The 20,215-nt window shown below is 38.5% G+C and overlaps 1 protein-coding gene across 1 annotated transcript in view; it reads right to left on the minus strand.

Moving 5' to 3' along the window:
- Window positions 1-2,799: 2,799 nt before the first annotated feature.
- KIT (KIT proto-oncogene, receptor tyrosine kinase) overlaps window positions 2,800-20,215 on the minus strand; it is an 85,046-nt gene continuing 67,630 nt past the window's right edge. Inside the window, exons 16-21 of the mRNA XM_082272999.1 lie at window positions 17,968-18,089; window positions 14,760-14,882; window positions 10,749-10,860; window positions 8,439-8,538; window positions 7,084-7,189; window positions 2,800-4,010 (exon numbers count right to left, since the gene is read on the minus strand). Of these exons, the coding sequence (XP_082129125.1) occupies window positions 3,882-4,010; window positions 7,084-7,189; window positions 8,439-8,538; window positions 10,749-10,860; window positions 14,760-14,882; window positions 17,968-18,089 (692 nt within the window). The 3' untranslated portion in view covers window positions 2,800-3,881. The remainder of the gene's footprint in view (window positions 4,011-7,083; window positions 7,190-8,438; window positions 8,539-10,748; window positions 10,861-14,759; window positions 14,883-17,967; window positions 18,090-20,215) is intronic.

The raw sequence follows: 20,215 nt of genomic DNA on the forward strand, positions 1-20,215 counted from the left end.
TCTTGGAAAAAAACATGTTTTCTTTGTGTCTATTATAACATTTTGCAAATAACTGGATTTTTGACTTACTGTAAAATCCTTTTCTCTGAATTTCATTGACAGACGCAGCTCCACATTCTTCTTAACCATTGGGTTATGCTGCCCCTTAGGACACTAGGCAGGATAAAACTTTACCACGCCTATGGGGCAGTCCCTGAATGCATACCTCCACTCACTCTGCTAAAGGAATTCAGTTTTGTTGCAAGCAGTGTCAGAAGAAAAAAACGCCAACCCACTCATAAATAGAGGGGAGGGTGCTGCGTCTGTCAATGAACTTCAGAGAAAAGGATTTTACTGAGAGAGCCAAGTAGAAATATTTTGTAATATTTTCTGCAGTACTAATATTCCAAACCAGGTCAGGAGTAAAAACTGACTGAAAGGTTTGAATTAATCTCTTTTAAAAAAAAAATGACCTGCCTTCCAGCTTACTAAACTGTCCTTTTTTAATGCATATTCTCTGAGAGGCAGGACTTATACACGTGGAGTCTGTGGTGTTCCCCAATGGAGGATACAGATAACTTTATTTTTGTATACAGATTGTAATTATTTATATACATGGGGTCAGCTATATATTTTTTTACACCTCAAAGAAGGTCTTTGGCAGGTTCAGTATTTTGCTGTTTACCCTTGTTTCCTCTAGTCCTAATTCAGAACTATACAAAATATAAAAATGATGTGCCTTCAGAGTAATTGTGTGTGAATATGCTAGATTCTAACAGCTGCTATTAGAATCTGTGTTTATTGCTTCACATGGGAATGCACATCCATGAAGCTGACAAAAATATAGACCTCTAGTAAATCATCCTTATGGCAATAAATTCTATGAGTATATAACATTGATTTTATATGGAGTTCGCCATTTTATGGACAGATGGGGCACTTCTATCTAAAAATGACATCAAGCAAGGCTCAGAGTCTTCACATAGGTGTGTCAAATGCAATATAGTCATGTGCTACCTCTTTGCTCACCTTGCAGTGAATATATGAACATACAGCTCTTTAGAAATCATTCCTAATTAATGCAGAACAAAGGTGCTCAGCTATACATACCTTCCATGATTCCTCCCCATGTATGAATTTATAACAAAATCTGCACTGGTCAGATTATTTCCTCCTAACAGACAGCTATCTCATGTCTTTGGATAATGCTGAAGTCAAACTGTATGCATGGACAAACATGGACAACTTGAGCCAGTGTTAAGGCCCGTACACACGATAGGAAAATCTGTAGGGAAAATTCGACGACCGATCTGACGATTTTCGGATTGTTAGCATGGTGCTTTCGACAGCCAACTCCGACTTTTCCGCTGACAAAATCCTGATGTGCAGGCTATAAAATTTTTGTCGTCCGTAATACAACGTCCGGTTTTCGTCTCATTAGTACAGATTTTTACGGAAAAAAATCTTAAGAGCAAGACTAGGCATGCTCAGAGACGAAAGAACACATACAAAACAATCCAACACATGACATCACTTCTGAATTAGAATTCTGTCGTACGGGAAAATTTGTATGAAAATAACCTCTTCACTTTCCACATCAGATTAGCATGCCCCAAAAAACGGACGACAGATCCTTCGATAATCTGATCATGTGTACGGGGTTTAAGTCTGTTCGATAGGAACTGGCCAACTTTTGACCCGTTTGACCCGTCAGCTGTCTGTTCTATGGCCATGCTGGAAAACTAGCCAATGGCTGCCAGTGGTGATCAATGTGTTCTGGTGGGGGCTAGGTCCCTATCAGAACCCAAAGGCACAGTGAGGGACATTGCCGCACTAACATCGCTTGTGTTAGTAGTACGGTGATCTTTCAGGGTTTTTTTTTTTTTTTTTCGTCCAGAACACTGGGTTAAACAAAAAAAACAAACCTTATAGTGTGTACTCAGCTTTAGGCTTGTAACATACTGTATGTATCTCTATTTACAGCCTATGGAGCAAAGACTTTTGTTAACAGGCACTGTAGCTCAAGCTGCAATTTACATACATAAGTGGATAACTCACCAGCAATAATTCATCCCTGAACCTAGGGATCATTCTGAATGGAAGGATCAGTCAAACAAATGGAAACACACGCAAAAGGGAAAAACCAATGTAACATCCACGGACTGTTTATTATTAACAACGGCTCTTAATAACTAGGCAATATATCTCAAATATTTTGGAAACTTGCGACACTACTTACATCTATTTACATAAATACAAAAATACTTTGGATATTTGTTTGGGAAAAAAAGAGGGGCAAAATGAACTTGCTGCTACATTCTTATATGTACAGAAACAAAATAACAAAAAAAAAAGGAATGTCAACACCCAGTCACATTAAATGCAAAAACTACAACACAAAAAAGAAAAAAAAGTACAAAAATATAGCATCTTGAAACCATTAAAATAAAAGTGTCTGACTAAGTGCCCCCAAAGTACCTTATATTTAATGGTCTGATTGCAAGGAAATGTTGCTTTAATTTGCCCGAGCTCTTCTTTTTAAGCCTTGGTCAAACCACTCAGTCATCTAACAGCAAGAGGTCAAAGCAATTTTTTTTTTTTTTTACAATTTTCAGAAAAGGCCAACATTTCAAAGGTGCAAAAACAGCAAAGATAAATGCAGTGCAAACAGGGGATGGTGCCTTATGCACCTTTTTATAGGGAACTGTAGGCGTTCTAATAAAGGGTTAACAATAGAACTCATAAGACCATTTATTTTGTGCTTTTTCGTTTGTTTGATAAAGATCTTTATCTGTAATGATGTAAAATGTATGGGGATCTTTATCTAAGTACCGGCTCTCATCTTAAACAACTAAAAACAGTAAAGTTATTATTTTGTTAGTACACCACAATAGTGCATTTTATGCCACTGGTGATTAGTCCATGAGCTCACAGTTTAGCATAATAGAAACAGGGCCAGTGTATATGCAACTTAATTTCAGCTAGAACATTGGCATCACTTGGCATGGTATCCCACCAGTACTAAAGGAGGCAAATTACCCAAATAATTTAACTCTAATAACTAAAACATTTGCCAAATCTCTCATATAGGAATAAGTGCACAAAAATCCTTAATAAAAATATGCAAAAACGAATTTGTATGTAGCCGACTCAATAGGAAGAAATGTGATCGGTATTCAAACCGCTGGATTCCACGGGCGTATTAACAGACAGTTTAAACTGTTGTTAGCAGCAGTGCAATGGCCAGCCGACTAGTAACTGAGTAACTGCATTACAGCAGCATGGGCAATCCTGAATTGTGCCTCCTTACCAGCATTTGTAAAGTGTTAAGAATCTGATAGGAACACTTTAACTCTTCACAAAGATTTTCTGAAAAAGGCTGAAAGTGTGTGAAAGTATTCAGTAGGATTCTACTTTTGCATTATTTTTGCAATTGAAAGACATCAAGACATTGGCATGCTTTCCTATGTTACAAGCAATGTCACATTTTGCGGTCCCGAACAACGCTCAGATATTTATCATGAGTGAGTTTGAAGCATGGATCTTAGAGTTTACATCCGATACTGTCACAGGACATTATGAAAGGCTGACCTTTCATCTGATGTGTCCATAGAAAGCCATCTTCATAAAGGAACAACACATGAAAGTAAGTGATTATAGGCAGAGGTCACTGTGTCTTCAGATATCACATTTCCTGCAGGGGATGTTGCTGATATAGCTTGTCATTCTGTAACATGTTTGGGCCCCCCTGGCAGTGACTGTTCATTCTTTAGACTCAGCAGCTACATTGTTTCTCATCTTCTACCCTCTGTGTTGCACAGCAGGATCACTGTATATAAAAGAGTGTGTGATGATGGAACATAAGAGGTCCCCAAGCAGCTTGAGGTGACATGAGTTGTCATTTAGCAATCCCTGTGTGCTAGTAAAGGCTGAGTTGACGAGGTGCTGCTTCCTACGGAATTGATCCTCACTGAATGATCCACTGGAGTGTGATTCGGACACACAGGAGACGTGTTTGAATATGTTTGTTTCTGAGAAAAGAAGAGGAATTGCGATTATTTCCTAGCTCCGAGAATCATATTTAATGCATTCTCTATATTAAACTATGGATTCCAGTGTGTCCACTAGACATATTTCTTAATTAGACTTGATGGTGCATGAAGACAAATAACACTAAGAAGGCTTGTTTGACTATAACTTGTGTGGATGAATCCAGAAACTATTCATCTCACTAAAAGTATAACTAAAGGCAACATTTTTCTTTTTTTTTTTTAAGTTTTTAGTTTAGTTTTAAGTTTTGTAGTTTTTTAGTAGAAGGGGGAATAGATCACCTGGTAAGGTCCTTTTGCTGTCTATGTCTTCAGTAGGGAGCTTCATCAGCTCTATCTGACCTATTTACCATTATCACAGAGACTTAACCACTTGCCGACCAGTCACTGGGACTGTACTGCGGCAAAGTGTCTCGATTCCGTCCAGCGGCGTAGATCTACGTCGCTGGACTCCTCCCCCTCTAGGTGGCGCTCACGCGCCGCCGGAGGCGCGCTCCCGCTCTTTTCAGTCACAGCGGGAGTCAGGCCAGGGGAGGAGCGGTGGCGATCGCCGTCGCTCTTCCCCGATCGTCGGGGAATCAAGTTTGGAGATCCGCCCACTTGTGTAAACAGAGCGGGCGGATCTCCTAAGTGACAAGGAGTGACAGATTGCAGTGTTCAGCATAGCTGAACATGCGATCTGTCCATGTGTCACTCAGTCACCTCCCCCCACACACGTTAGTAAGCACCAGGCATACATTAACCCCTCCCTCTCCAATAAAGTTAACCCCTTCCCTGCCAGTGTCATTTTTACAGTAACAGTGCATATTTATAGCACTGATTACTTTAGAAATGTCACTGGTACCCCCAAAAGTGTCAAAAATGTCATTCAAGGGTCCGATCTGTCCACCGCAATGTCGCAGTACCGCAAAAAAAAAAAAAATTGCAGATCGTCGCCATTACGCGTTAAAAAAAAAAACACCAAAAATGACAGAAATCTTTCCCTTAGTTAGTAAACGCAATAACTTTTGCGCAAACCAATCAAAATACGCTTATTGTGATTTTTTTTACCAAACATAGGTAGCAGAAAACAAATTGGCCAAAAATTTAAAAAAATTTCATATAAAAAAAATGTTAAAAATATTGTTATTTTTTCAAAATAAACGCTCTTTTTTTGTTTATAGCGCCAAAAGTAAAAATCGCACAGGTGATAAAATACCACCAAAAGAAAGCTCTGTTTGTGGGAAAAAAAGGACTTAAATTTTGTTTGGGTATGGCGTCGCACGGCCGCGCAATTGTCAGTTAAAGTCGCACAGTGCCGAATCGCAAAAAGTGGTCTGGACGTAAGACAGCAAAATCCTCTGGTGGTAAAGTGGTTAAAGTGAAAGAAAACCCCACATTTTGGGTTGTCAACAGAACAGGAACAGAGGAGACTAACCAGGGACTCTTTGAGGGATTTCCTTTTTTGGCTATGGGACAGGAAGAGAAGGAAAACCTCCCCAATAAAAACGCAGATGTCCACCCAGAAAAATATGAAAACAGTGCTGCCTTTAGTTTTGCTTTAAATAATAATATAGCCAAGTTTAGGTGAACTAATTAAGGCAGTATAAACACAAAGGACGATGTGAAAGAAGCAGTAACTGATAACAGCCTAGTTTCACCTGTTTAGAACAGTCAAGACAATAAAAAAAAGGACTGCTGATTGTATGCTATGGGTTACTCCATATATTGCTGATAACTGGACGAAAATATGAAAATTTCCACTTGCTGCACTACTTATGTCATTTGTTGTTTTTCAGTTCGCCTTTGTGTCACTCTGGCAAAAATAAGTGCGGGGTGTGGGCCAAATTATGCGGACAATCCATATAATTATGAAAGATAAATATATATATATATATACCTGCTTATAAGTTACTATTACCTAAAGAGCTTCTAATTTACCTGCAAATTTTACAAATAAAGATAAAAGCCATTTACTTTGCAAAGAAAATCGGCCTTAGCTTAGTGAATGAGGTCAAGCCATTCAATTATGTTTTTATTTTCAACACAAAAATATAGAAAAGATGGGGCTTTGCGGGCTAATGGGAGGAGAAGGATCAACATTGTTTTATTATACATATTAAAACAATGCATAGGAATGGTTACCCATGTCTAACATAATTAAAAATGACAAACATATAGAATCGCATTGTAGAAATACTTCCCAACAAGGGAGTGCTGATAACTTGTATCAGGAGATGACGTTAGGGTCTCAGATGGAGCATGGTCTAAGGGTCCCCAGCAAGCCTTGTTGTTGTTGGGAAGTATTTCTACAATGCGATTCTATGTTTGTCATTTTTAATTATGTTAGACATGGGTAACCATTCCTATGCATTGTTTTAATATGTATAATAAAACTATATTATATTTCATTTTGTGTTGTTGTTGATCCTTCTCCTCCCATTAGCCCGCAAAGCCCCATCTTTTCTATATTTTTGTGTTGTATATTACTCAGGGGTATGGGCCCCTCTACATGGTAATTTTTTGTCTATGTTTTTATTTTCTTTGCATGTGATTGGGTATTTTTTTTTTGCAAAATAAATTTTCACCATATTCACTAAGCTAAGAGAAAATTCCCCTTGCAAAGTAAACATTCCTTTGCAAAGTGAACACGCCTATTTGCTTTTAGGAAATCAACCCCAAACTCCTGAAACTGGGGCAACTGTTCCTTGACAATTTATTTACTTATGCCTGATGCCTTTATTTTATGGGTTGTCACCAGAACAGGAAGAGAGAGGAAATCTTCCATTGGAGACACTCGTTCTGGTGACCCTGGGGGATGTTTGGCTTTATTAATAGGCCACTCAGGCAGCTAAACCAGCCAAATGGAATACAGTAGCACAAAAAGGAGCTTTATAAAGTGTTTAGCTTAAAAAATATAATTAAGGTACAGCTTTTAACTATTTAAAAATTAATTATTTAATTACAACAATTTTTCTATTATCCAATCTAAAGCAATTTTGAAGAATTTCCTGTAACACTAAGCCTTAAATATCTTCTAGGAGCACAGTGTCATTAAAAGGGAAATTGAACTTACATGTCCTTTGCTGTCTGACATCTGCTGTTCTACCATCTGTACAATCTGTTTAAAGGTTGGTCTCTTCACTGGGTCTGCATTCCAGCAACTCTTCATTATTTCATAGCTTGAAAAAAGAAAGATATTTTCACTCGACCATGCAACGAACCAATATTTAAATAAAGCACACTGAAAGATTCGAAGATCTCAGACAAATTCCCTAAATATGCCTCACTGATTCCACACAGCACTAAAAGATCAATTAATGCCCACTGCGGTATAAATACTGTAGAGTATAATTAGTAAACCTGAATTATTCTGTACAATGCCAGCTTTTCTTGCTATATACCCATCTCTGCATGTCATTGTAAACCCAAACAGATCTTTCACACTTAGGCTGGCCATACATGGATTGAAATTTGGCTGGTTCAGCAGGAACTGACCAAATTTCAATCTGTGTGTAGCCCTCTCTCATTAGACCGGCTTCTGTCAAATGGTCCTGCTGGAAAACCAGCACCGGATCAGCGCATGCAGACAATGGGGTGCGGCACTGATTAATATATTCTGATGTCGGTGGGAGTCCCGCTGTCAGAATACAAAGACCATCCACCTCGAATGTGGATTGGGAAATCGGCTCAGTTTTTCTTTCAGCCAGCTGACTGAATGAAAAAAACAATGAGCTATGTATGGCTAGCTTTATTCAATAAGACAGCACAGATATCAATGATGGTTTGCAGGAATGTGCTATAGCCTATTGCAGGAGCTTATTCTCACATAATTTCAAAAGCTCGTGGGAGGCACAGGGATGTCACCTTTATCATAGGCCATGATGAGTTTTTTTTTTATTTATTTTTGTACAATCTTCATTTTTTTAATAGCCTTTTTAAGCCATGTGTATTTTAGGTGTAGGGATTGTGAGTAAAACCGGCCTTTTATACATCCATAACAATTTTTAACTGACGAGTATGGGGCTTCTTTTTCCCTGCAGAAGATGTCCCTTTTGAAATTTGCGTGTCTTTGCCTGCAAAGCCGCAACATTTATTCATGGCGATCTATATGTAAATGCTCTACAGGTCCCGTATTCCACTACAGCAGACGAACTTGTAGTTCACAATGGACAGATAACTGGAGGAAGGAGCCTAACATTATACCCGCACTCCACTGATTGAGGTTGCATTGAGGCAGATTTGAAAAGTAATAAGAAATGCACATTTTTTGCTGTAAATATATGAACATTTATTATTTTTTGTAAAGGTGGACTTAGTCTTCAAGTTTTGTCTAAATTATGTTTTTTTTTTTTTTCCAAAAACAGTTACAAAGTTCACATTTCTTATTCACATGCTCTAGAAAATAAAATGTTTTCTGTGGTTACTTACAGCTCAGCTGGTGCACACTCTGGGCTTAACATGCGGTAACCATCCTTTATCATTTTGTAGAACTTGGAGTCCACCGGCATGTGAGGGTAAGGGCTGCTTCCTGTACATTAATCAAACAGTGAAATGTTACAACACGGGCAGAACAGAATGAAAGAAACCATTCACCTATCTGGACAGGAAATATATAAACATAACACTTTTCAGAGCCTTTACTTAAAAACTCATTATTAAAAACAATTGTAAAAACTTTACAAAACGTAGCATATTGAAGTAAAGTGAGTAATAAAGCTAACAAAATAAAAATAAGTAATTGAAGCAGAAAATGATTTTAATCATAAAATGTATAGTAGTAACTTAAAAATAAAGTATACAAAATCCCTATTTATAGAAAATGCCTAATATACTGTATATATAAAGTTAACACATAGGGAAAATGGCTAATTGGGCCCAGTTTGGACATTTTCACTTAGGGGTGTGCTCTCTTTTGTTGCCAGCGATTTAGACATTAATGGCTGTGTGCTGAGTTATTTTTGAGGGGACAGCAAATTTACACTGTTATTCAAGCTGTACACTCACTACTTTACATTGTAGCAAAGTGTCATTTCTTCAGCGTTGTCACTGAGAGCCGGTTCACACTACCACGACCAGAAAGTCGCCCCGTGACTTGAAGAGACTTGTTTAGAGACTTGGAAGAGACTTGGAAGAGACTTGTGCACTACTTTGAAGAGACAGGCGACTTTGTCTGTGGGGAATGCCTGGCTAATCTCTTTCTTCTTCCTGGAAAGTCTGATAACAAGTCGTGTCAATTAAGATAAGGAGGCAACTCCCATTGAAGTATATGGGACAGTCGGATCACAGGTCTCCTCAAAGTAGTACAGGACCCTTTTCTGAAGTCGGAGCGACTTCAGTAGTGCCAATTAAGACGGCACTGATTGATTAACATTGCTTTTGTTATGTCAAGCGACCTGGTGGCGACCTGGGGCAACACAAGTCGCCTCACAAGTCATGCTAGTGTGAATGGGCTCTGAAGGTGCCTTTAGCCAATCGTGGCTCAGGGGCTAAGTCCACACACCACACTATATAAGGCTGCTGCTTACACGGCAGCCGTGTATAGTGTATTACAATTGAGATTATGTAGTAAGTAGATAGTGATTTGAGTCAGTTTAGTGCAGTCAGTGTAATGTACAAGCATGCACCACTTTTAAAATGTATGGATATGTTGTAGTCTGGGGTCCCCTCTCGGCGCCCCCCAAGTATTGTGCCCCTGTCACTTATAGTTCCAGAGCAGTGCCATGCCAAGCTGACCAAGATTTTCCCTAGACACCAACGTTAGACAGTGAGCAGTGTCATGCCAAGCTGACCAAGATTTCCGATAGACGCCAATATTAAAGACAGGGATCGGTGCCATGTCAAGCTTACCAAGATTTCCCATAGATGCCAATGAGCACTGAAAGCTGAAAATTGGTCTCCGCACAGACCTCATCAGAGCAATATCCTCTGATGATGTCTGTGCGGACGATACGCGCCAGGAGCTCGCAGTAGAACTTCATTTTAATACATTGCCTGTTACCATGCGATTCTTGTAAGTGCGATTCCTTTTATTTCATTAAAAGTTTTTAGCAATATTAGGCTATCTGCACTCCTTTTTCTGGTTTTCAGGTCATCTGGTCTTGAGAGACTTCCATCCCTATGCCTACCACCTTATGAGCTGAAAACTACTTCCATGGTAATGATCGTAGGAGGAATCAGGATCACCTTGTAAAGCCTGAACAGCTCTGTTTGCTATATGGCAATTCAGACCCATTTGATCTGGTGAGAGCCCACTTTTACTGTTCACTTGGTGTTGGGATTCTTTTCATCATGTTTGGATATATATATATATATATATATATATACACACACCAACAAGATGGATCACTTCTTTGGGACTTTTATTTAAGCCCTATTTCAGTATTGGACTTTATTTCACAATATTATAGAGCCTCCTCCTCCTGCTGCAAAAAGTGGAGCTTCACTCCTCTTGCTTACTTTCCACAATATAAATGAATGAAAGATCCACCAATCGTGAGATCTCTAGTAATGGCCATGGCATGTGGGTGTATCTAGGACCTCATGATCAGAGATCCTAACACTGGAATGCCTGAATAACAAGCCAACGGGTAATTCAGCTTGCCTGCATAAAATGTCTGATAATTTTTTTCTGTAGTCACCTCTTTTCCCTGGATTTAATATACACTGCATAACATATATTAACTGTAATGTATTATTTACCTGATTGTTACTATTGCAAATAAAACATTAGCAACGTACCTAAAGAAAAGATCTCCCAAAGAAGTATTCCATAGGACCAGACGTCACTTTCGAAAGTATATACACAATGAAATATGCTTTCAGGAGCCATCCATTTGACTGGGAGCCGAGCCTGGGAAAATGGAATGGAGAGCTCTAGTTAATCAGTAGTGATGATGATAATGGCTTCATACTGAGATAAATGACAAAAGGAATGTTGCTTTAAGGTAGCTAGGTAAATATTTTCTGACCTAGAAAACCTCTTATACCACAGTTACACTAACCCAGATAAAGGAGAGGCCAGGCCACAATGGTTGCTCTCCTTATACAAATCACGTTATAACGGCACTTTCGAATTCTGAAATGTCTGTTGTGACAGATTGTTCTTCAGATACTCTGAGCAATTTACTTCAATATTTGCTGATATTACAAGTCAGATCAAACCACTTTGTTGTTCAAACATAAACATTTCTGTCAGTATTACAATTTTGGTTTCATCTGCTACATCTCTGCCTAACACAGACGGCGTTTAATGACATTTTTATACGGTCTCTGCCTGTATTGTGTTTTGCATCTTAACGCAATCTATTTCAGGAGATAAAACAGAAGAATTGTTCTGCTTTTTGTAAATAGACTTGTTCTGGGAAGAAAGAAACATTCAAACAGAATTAAACTAATATAAATCCGACTTTCTAAGACATGCTATAAAGTTTTCTTTTAGCAGTTAGGGAACCTTTTTCTACAAAATCCACCTACAGAACCTCCAAGTTGTTACACAATATAATGACATTTAACCTCACAATTTAGTAATATACAAATTAAGTTGGTTTTGTACATGACAATATCTAGTAAAGGTCAAGCTTTGCTTCCTGTCTGCACCAAAAAAATTAAAGCTCTTGTTGCATTTGGCAGGCAGTACCACGATAGACCCAGTATATTTAATGGGGCCGCACCTCAACTGCTCAGCAACTGTGTGCAACACGGTGCTTTGGCTTTTTTAGGATTAGAACAAGTGCTGAAGAGGCGACATACTGTATTGTCTCTCAGCCTACTGTCAACCACTCCTAAAAAGGATCCACCATAGATAGCGTTAGAGGGTTGCACATAAGAACAAGCCTTTATTGTGTCTAACAGTTCTGACAACAAATCTTACATTTTAAATAACTAAAATACTAAGGTCTCTATTCCTTAAAGCGGAGCTCCACCCAAAAGGGGAAGTTTCACTTTAAGCACTCCTCCCTCCCCTCCTATGCCACATTTGGCATGTAACTTTTTTTGGGGGGAGCGGGTACCTAATTTTGACAGGTACTTAATTCCACTTTCGCTCTGACCGCCTAGGCGATTCAAGCAGAAGTTCTCCCCCACCCCCCTCTCTCCCTGCAATCTTCTAGGACACATCATTCAGGAGGCACAGCGAGACTCTTGCATGCACACTGCACACCCAGCTGTAAAGCTGCAAGCTGTCACAGCTGGGCACCCACAGTTGTAATCCCAGCAAGAGGACAGGGAGAGAGTTGAGGGTTTGGGTGGCCACATCGCTGGATCCTGGGACAGGCGAGTGTATGTTTATTAAAAGTCAGCAGCTACACATTTTGTAGCTGATGACTTTTAACCTTCCTAGCGGTATTCCCGAGTGTGGCTCGGGGTTAAATTTCAATGCCAAAAGCGGTAACCCAGAGCCACACTCGGGGTACCGCTAGGAAGATCGCTGGATCCTGGTAGAGGGATTACTTACCTTGTCACCAGGATCCAGCGATGTATCCCGGTGGTGTGCGTCGGCGGCTCTTCCTCCTGATGCTCTGTGTGCCCCGGCTTCCGTCTCCTGCGATGTGGCGTTCGCAGGGGGGCGGAACCGGAGGCAAATTCAAAAGTAAAACACACTGATACATACATATATATATATATATACAGGGTTCAAAATTTCAAGTCCTGAGCTACTAGCCAGGCCTTAAGGGTTACTCGCCACTACTTGCCCCACCTAACCCCTACCCTGCCCCGCCCCTAAATGCGCCCTCAAAAAATTATTTTATAAAATTACACTGTTAAATGTTTTTGCATGACTGCAGAAGTTGCACAAATAAATATTAATAACAACAGTGTGATTGTATGTGCGTTTTACCTGGATTTTAGGTGCACTTCTATTGAATTCTATTACACAGTGCATTTTCTGAAGCCGCATCAAAGATGCAGCATGCAGGACTTTAAAGCGCTTTCATGAAAACGCACTTTGTAATAGAAATTCAATAGAAATGCACCTAAAATCCAAAATCCAGGTAAAACGCACATACAATCACACTGGCCAAACCCCAGTTCACCAGTTATTAGGGATAAGAGAGTGAATAGGGGGGTCTGGGGGGTCTGGGTTGTAATAATATATGTTAATGAAGAGCAGAGTGAAGGGCTGTAGAGAAAGTGCTAAGGCTGTATTTTGGGACAGGACAGGGTCAGCTAAATGGCTGCTTGGAATGCTCAGAGCTGGGACCAGAGGCTGCAGGACATTCAGTACAGATTTATGGAGAGGACAGCTGAAAGATAGAAGTATATGAAGGGTTAATGTGAACAGAGGAGTACAAGAATCGCTGCTGACTTACTATTGTGCAGGGAAGATAAAGACAAGTGCGAGGAGATGGACAAAGTGAAAGTAACCTGGCCGAGTAGAACAAACCAACAGAGGAGGGGAGCTTGGAAGGAGAGAAGTGATTAACGGCTGCAGGAGAGAAAAGTGGCTGGAACGGAGGAGTCCAGAAATCATTCATTGTGCTGCTGCAATAACAGGAGGGAGAATGACATTCACTCCTGTCAGGCAGGTGAAGGCAGAAGCTCCTAGTGCGCCCCCCCCCCCCCCCTCATCACAGATATGGACACTGCCCACCCCTGCACGTCCAGACAGCGTTCTGTTTCTTCCTCTCCTTGCTAGCATTCAATCATTTTTCACTCGCAAAATGCGAGCAGGCGAGTGAAAAATTTGAGGGCTGTATATATATATATATATATATATATATATATATATGTATATATATGTGTATAAAATACATACATACATACATACTTTAACTTATTTATAGTTATTTATTATTTTATAATTTATGATTTTGTGTTTCAAACTTTATCATTCCCGAGATGTTATAAAGAAGAACGCACAGTAAAAAAAAAAAATCATATGTAAATAGTTGGTTTGGGCTGCTCATTCTTAAGAATTACATTATAAAATATTGGTATCGCTTTCAGCACCTAAAATCCGAAAGAATCATACCGCCAGGGAGGTTAATAAAACACAAAAATGACTGGAGCCCCTCTTTAAAATTAATTTATTTCTAAAACTTTTAAACTGAAATTCATTATTTTTAAATTTTTAAACTGAAATTCCTAATTTACATTAACAGGCAAAAGCACTCCGTGAACCTGTCTTCAGTACTCCTTAGAGTTCATCGATGACAAATCAGATTACAGATGTTATCTGAAAATACTGATTCAGTTATTGACTTAAATTAGGGAGCTGTAGGCTCAAAAGTATCTGTGATTTCTATTTTCAATTTTTTACAACTGTGCTCATTTTACACAGCAAAGGATATTGATGCAAAGTTCATTAAAACTATCAAAGGATCACAGCGTTATAATACTTGCTTCCATCACACATCTACTACTGAATATTAGGGCTTTCTTTTATCAGTAAGGGATATCAAAGGAAACAACATTTTAAACAAAATATATGCTCACCTATATTGCTATCCTCCATAGCAATTGTACTACCTTTTCTGTCAACTGTAAATCAGTTTAAGACGATCAATAGATTTTATATTTTTCACTGAAAAGTACATTATGTACAATCCTTCCATTACGAACATCAAAAATGTGTCTCACAGGTCTACTAAAGTGTCATTTTTACATGAAATGCTAAATTATATCACTAAATCATTGCGCAGTCTTCAAGCGAGAGAGTGCCCTGATGTAATTTACTATCATCTCTGTGTTTTCTAAGTCAATTTGAGAATGCTGAGTGACGCTAACTGAATTACACCTGCTTTGACTTACATTTCCTTTAACCACATAATTTGAGTCATTCTTGATGTCTCGGGCAAGGCCAAAGTCACAGATTTTTGTTATTCGACCATGAGTGAGGAGAATATTTCTTGCTGCAAGATCTCGATGAATGCACTGTGAAATAATAAAAAAAAAAAGTTTTTAGAACACCCACTAGAAAATACCTACTTCATAGAAGAATAACAGATTTTAGAAGAGGAGGGAGTTAATTTACTAAAGTTCTTTACAAATATGCAGTAAGGTTCAGGGGAACTTTAGAAACAGAAATTTAATCTGAACTTGGCTGGGAATCTAAAGTGAAACCAGATCAGTATAAAATTCATCTTTACTAAATCGTCCTCTTATGTGGTCCTAATGCAACACCCAAAAAACACTTCTAAAAAGGGATAAAATACAAATTTTTAACCAATGGAATTGCTCAGGATCACAAACTGAAATGTTCCAGGTTGCTGGACAAAACCACTATGTAATGGGTTCATTGATTGCTTTATCTACAGCAAGAGGGTAAGAAAGTAACTGAATGAGCCAATACATAACACTGACCAAGTAACATCTCCTTGTCAAGAGATCGGCTAATCTATAACATCTGTATGGTCTATCTTTTTCTATACAACAATAAAAAAGCTAAGCTCCAGGCAGATTAAAAAAAATATATATTTAACTGAGTTATATATGCATGCCTTTATAACAGGCTATCTAAATTCAGCTGAAAATGTTGGTTATTGGTCGAAAATTCCTTTAATACATAGACAATTTATTTTCAAACCATGTAGAATTTGATGTAAGAATGTTAGGACTAAGGCACTTATGGGGTATATTTAGGGGTCAGTTGTCATAAATAATCCCCATAAGTTTTTTTAATATGTTTTTTATCTATAAATATCAGCTCCATCTAGAGCATGGGTGTCCAACCTTTAGGCTTCTCTGTATAAAATATAATACTATAGTTAAGGTATATACTGTAAGTAATAAAACAGCGCCACATCCTTCTCGCACAGCGCTCCCCCTCCCCTCCGAGGCAGCCTCTGCCTACAGTTAGTTGGAAGCCGATGTGGCAGTGCCCCCGACTCAACTTCCTTCCTCCCCAGCAAATAAATAAAAATTGTCAGGGGGCAGTGGGCCGCATTGCCTGCCGTTCCGGGCCACGTGCGGCCCTTGGGCCGCAGGTTGGACATGCCTGATCTAGAGGTTATAATGCATTTTTATCCTTACTTAACTTTTTCAGGAAAATACTGCATTATGGCCACTAGATGAAGCTGGCATTCATAGGAAATATGAATTGCAAAAATATGAACTGGCATGATTTGTAATAGCTGTGCACATGTTCAGACATTACCACAGCAAATTTCTAATAAACAGACCCCTAAATCTGGTGTAATAATTGGATCAAATGTATGCTTATATAAATACATATTAAAGGGATAGATAATAACCCGTGCCAGGAAACAAATAAATATATTAGGTATTATATACTAAAAATTAAAGGTGTTTTTTTTTTGGAGTGTGAATGAAAAATTGAATGAAACTAGTATTAAAATATTTAAATAAAAAATTCTATAAATAAATGACGTAAATATGAGCAGCTGGTGTGGCCCAGCCTGCTAAGGCCAATTAGTAAACAGAGAATGGGAGGGAAGTAACAACGCACCTTCTCCCGCAACACAGCGCTTGCTAAAGATGGAAAAAATAAGAGTGCTTAAACACAATGGTAGTGAGTGCAAAGTAAAACTCAAAGTAACCCCCAAAGTGAAGTAAAAATTACAGTAACTAGATTATAGATAATGTGTTGGGTGCACACATGAATAAATAAATAGATAAATAAAGTGCAAAGGCTATACTATAAATATTGCATAATACATATAAATTGATATATATACACCTTGATGAAATTAATGAATAACATAAAATTGCCAATAGGCAATATATAAGTAGGCTGTATTATAAATATTGCATAATACATATAAATTGATATATATATATATATATATATATATATATATATATATATATATATATATACACCTTGATGAAATTAATGAATAAAATAAAATTGCAAATAGGCAATATATAAATAGGCTGTACTATAAATATTGCATAATACATATAAGTAGATACATACACACCTTGATGAAAATTATTTAAAAAAAGAAATTGCCAACAGGGCCAAACAACAAGTGCAATAACAAATAGACACTTTCCAAAGGATTTAGGTGAAATAGGAAAACAATACTAAATAAAAATGTCCAATAACATATGGTAGTCCAAGACTTAGTGATTTCATAGGAAGGAAGGGGTGATGTTGGTCCAAGAAGAAATACTGGACACTATATCATGCAGGGAGTGAAAGCCAGGGTCACACGGGTGCACAGGGGACGTAGGAAAACTCACAAGATAAAATGGATCCTCTCTTGTTTGGCTGATCCCCTTGTCGTTATACACATTATCTATAATCTAGTTACTGTAATTTTTACCTCACTTTGGGGGTTACTTTGAGTTTAACCCTGCACTCACTACCATTGTGTTTAAGCACTCTTATTTTGTCCGTCTTTAGCAAGCGCTGTGTTGCGGGAGAAGGCGCGTTGTTACTTCCCTCCCATTCTCTGTTTATATAAATACATAGTAGAAAGGTAGCAATTCCTGACCTAGTTACTTGCCTTTCACACTGATCTCCTGCTCTAATACTTAATTGTCTCTTCTGGTCTCTTTTCTGAGGCCAACAAGCAGTAAGTGAGAGTCAGAGACAAGTTGAAACACCTGGTGTACATACTCGATACCAAGACAGTGAACAGAAAGTAGTGAAGCCAAAAGGATTAATATGATAGCCAGGGCATGAACGGTAGGGCCCATATTTCTATCAGTACCTGTAAAATTGCTCTAACAACCGCTTATTACCCCCCACAAAGTTTAAATACTCATTTTCAAGTGTGACAGTTTGTATAGAATTCAACATGGAGCAAAGCAACTGCATAAACGACTTTCTTTGTGCTAAGTGATACATTTAGTCCACAGAATGGATTTTAATGGAAATGTTTGAGAGATTCCCAGTAATAATTTCTCCAGAAGGGATTGACTGTCCTTAAACTATCTTGTATGAGGACCTTTACATGTCATTACAGAGGGTTTGCTGGTCCTAGTATTATGGTAATGATATCCCGACGACAAGTACAAATGTGGGCATTGTCTCAGTGTATTAACTCACATTTTTCGACGCCAGGAAGTTCATGCCCTGTGCAACTTGATATGAAAAGCTAATCAGATCATCTGTATCTAGAGCTAAATCATCTTCTTCAGGCATTGCAATATCTTGACCAACATAGGATCCTGTTCAAAATAAACCATAAAAACAGTTATATAAAAATTTCAAACAAACACGACTCTGATCTAAGCAATCATCACTTAATCTGTCCATACAAGCAAACAAGGACTTTGCTACTGAGATGTCTGCCTAGTTAAACTATGTGAAACATAAACCAAAAAATGTTCAGTCTGAATACATACTCATAAATGTAATTTTTTTAGCCTTCGTGTTGGAATAAATTGTGTTGCTTTCAAACAATATTATGTTTAAATGCCAGCCAAAGCTTACTTAAAAGGAAACTGACATTTATTTGGGTAGCAAAATAGCTAAGGGGTTAGCACATCCAGCTTGCCATTTTTAGTCCTTGGTTATTCTGCCCAAAGACACTATCTGCATTGAAAATATATGTTCTCCCAGTACTGAGAGGTCCTATTTACCCCATCATTCCATAAACATACTGACAATTTAACTTAAAGTATATGTAAATCCAATGGATGTATTTACAAAAGTATTGTAAATGCATTTAAATCTGTAGCTTTCGCTAAAATATTTGCTGATGACCTGTCATGAAGGTACAGACACTTCCAGTTATAGGGTGTCCCTGTTTCCCAATTATACTCCTACATTGTCACCCTGCCACATGGGCTTTCAGCTATAGACTATAAATGGCCATTTTAACACATATTACTCAGGCATGTCGTCAACATCACGAAACTCGCTCTGAGAAATACCATGAGGTCATCGCTGGAGTGCACGTAGGCAGGAAGTGGTTGGAAACAGGTTTGAGGAGACCAGCAGCACTGAGATTCATCATAAGATAAAAAAATATGATATGCAGTGTTTAAAAAAACGAAATGCAATTTAAGTAAGCTGGCCATAGATGCATCATTTTTTCTTTGATCAGCCAGCAGCAGTCTAGACAAAAAAAAGTGAACAGATCCCCCCCATCCACACAAAGGGACTCCTCTACTGTCAGAATATACTGATCAGAGCTGCAGCCAATTGGCTGCATAGGCTGATTGAGTGAAAGTTTTCCAGTATTCCCATTTGAGAAAAGCTCATCCACTTCCCTCCAGCAGGAACGGCTATAAAGTCCTTGCTGAAGAGGCTGATTTTTAATCTATCTAAGAGTCGGTTCACACTCATGCGGCTGCGGCGTTCGCATGTAATGTCGGAGCGCACTGCTCCTTCATTACATGCGATCGGTTGTGCGGTGCGAGTTTAGCCATACACTTTGTATGGCTAAATTCGCACCGCACCCGCAGCAAACATACACAGGACCCTTTTTTGCAGCCGCATCAGGATCGGATCGCACAGCGGTTCACACTTGTGCGATCCGATCCTGTGCGAACTGCACGATCGCACTGCGATATGCGATCAAACTGGGGGTGTCGTTAAGATTACATTGACACCCCCAGCGTATCGCATATGGCAGTGTGAACTGCCGGGGGTGCGTTTGCGATGCGGGAACAGGCTGCGAATTCGCAGCCTTCCCGCATCGCATAAGGGTGAACCGGGGCTCAGGCCAGCATTAGGGTTTACATGCGATTTAAATTTACACTAAACTGTTCCTACGATGGTAGGACTGAAATCGATTTCAGAGGCAGGGACAGATACCCTGTTTCCCCAAAAATAAGCCCTAGCCTAAAAATACGACCTAGCGTGATTTTTGGGAAAAAAATCCGAAAATAAGCCCAAGTTAAAATCCTTGTAAAAACATGTAATCTGTTTTGTAAAAAGATTATATAATGTGCAGTGTCTCCTTTTGTAACTTTATTGTGGAAAATACCTTATTTACAGCGCTGCTTACAAATGGAGACTCACTGGATTTTATATAATCTTTTTACAAAACAGATTATATACTTTTACAATGACTTTAATCAAGGTTTATTTTTGGGATTACAGAATGTCATAATGCTGACTCCGGAGCTGACAGGGGGAGAGGAGAAGAGAAGACAGGGGACACAAAAACTTTTAAAAAAAAATATTTTATTGTTTTATTTTTTTTTACCTGGAGAGAGGGGTAAATGAAACAGCACAAAGACTGTGCGGTCTATCATGCTTTAAAGGGTCAGGATATATATATATATATATATATATATATATATATATATATATATATATATACTTTAGGGTTACAACCACTTTA

The sequence above is a fragment of the Pelophylax lessonae genome, assembly GCF_965119305.1.
Source record: "Pelophylax lessonae genome assembly, chromosome: 1".
NCBI classification, from domain to species: Eukaryota; Metazoa; Chordata; class Amphibia; order Anura; family Ranidae; genus Pelophylax; species Pelophylax lessonae.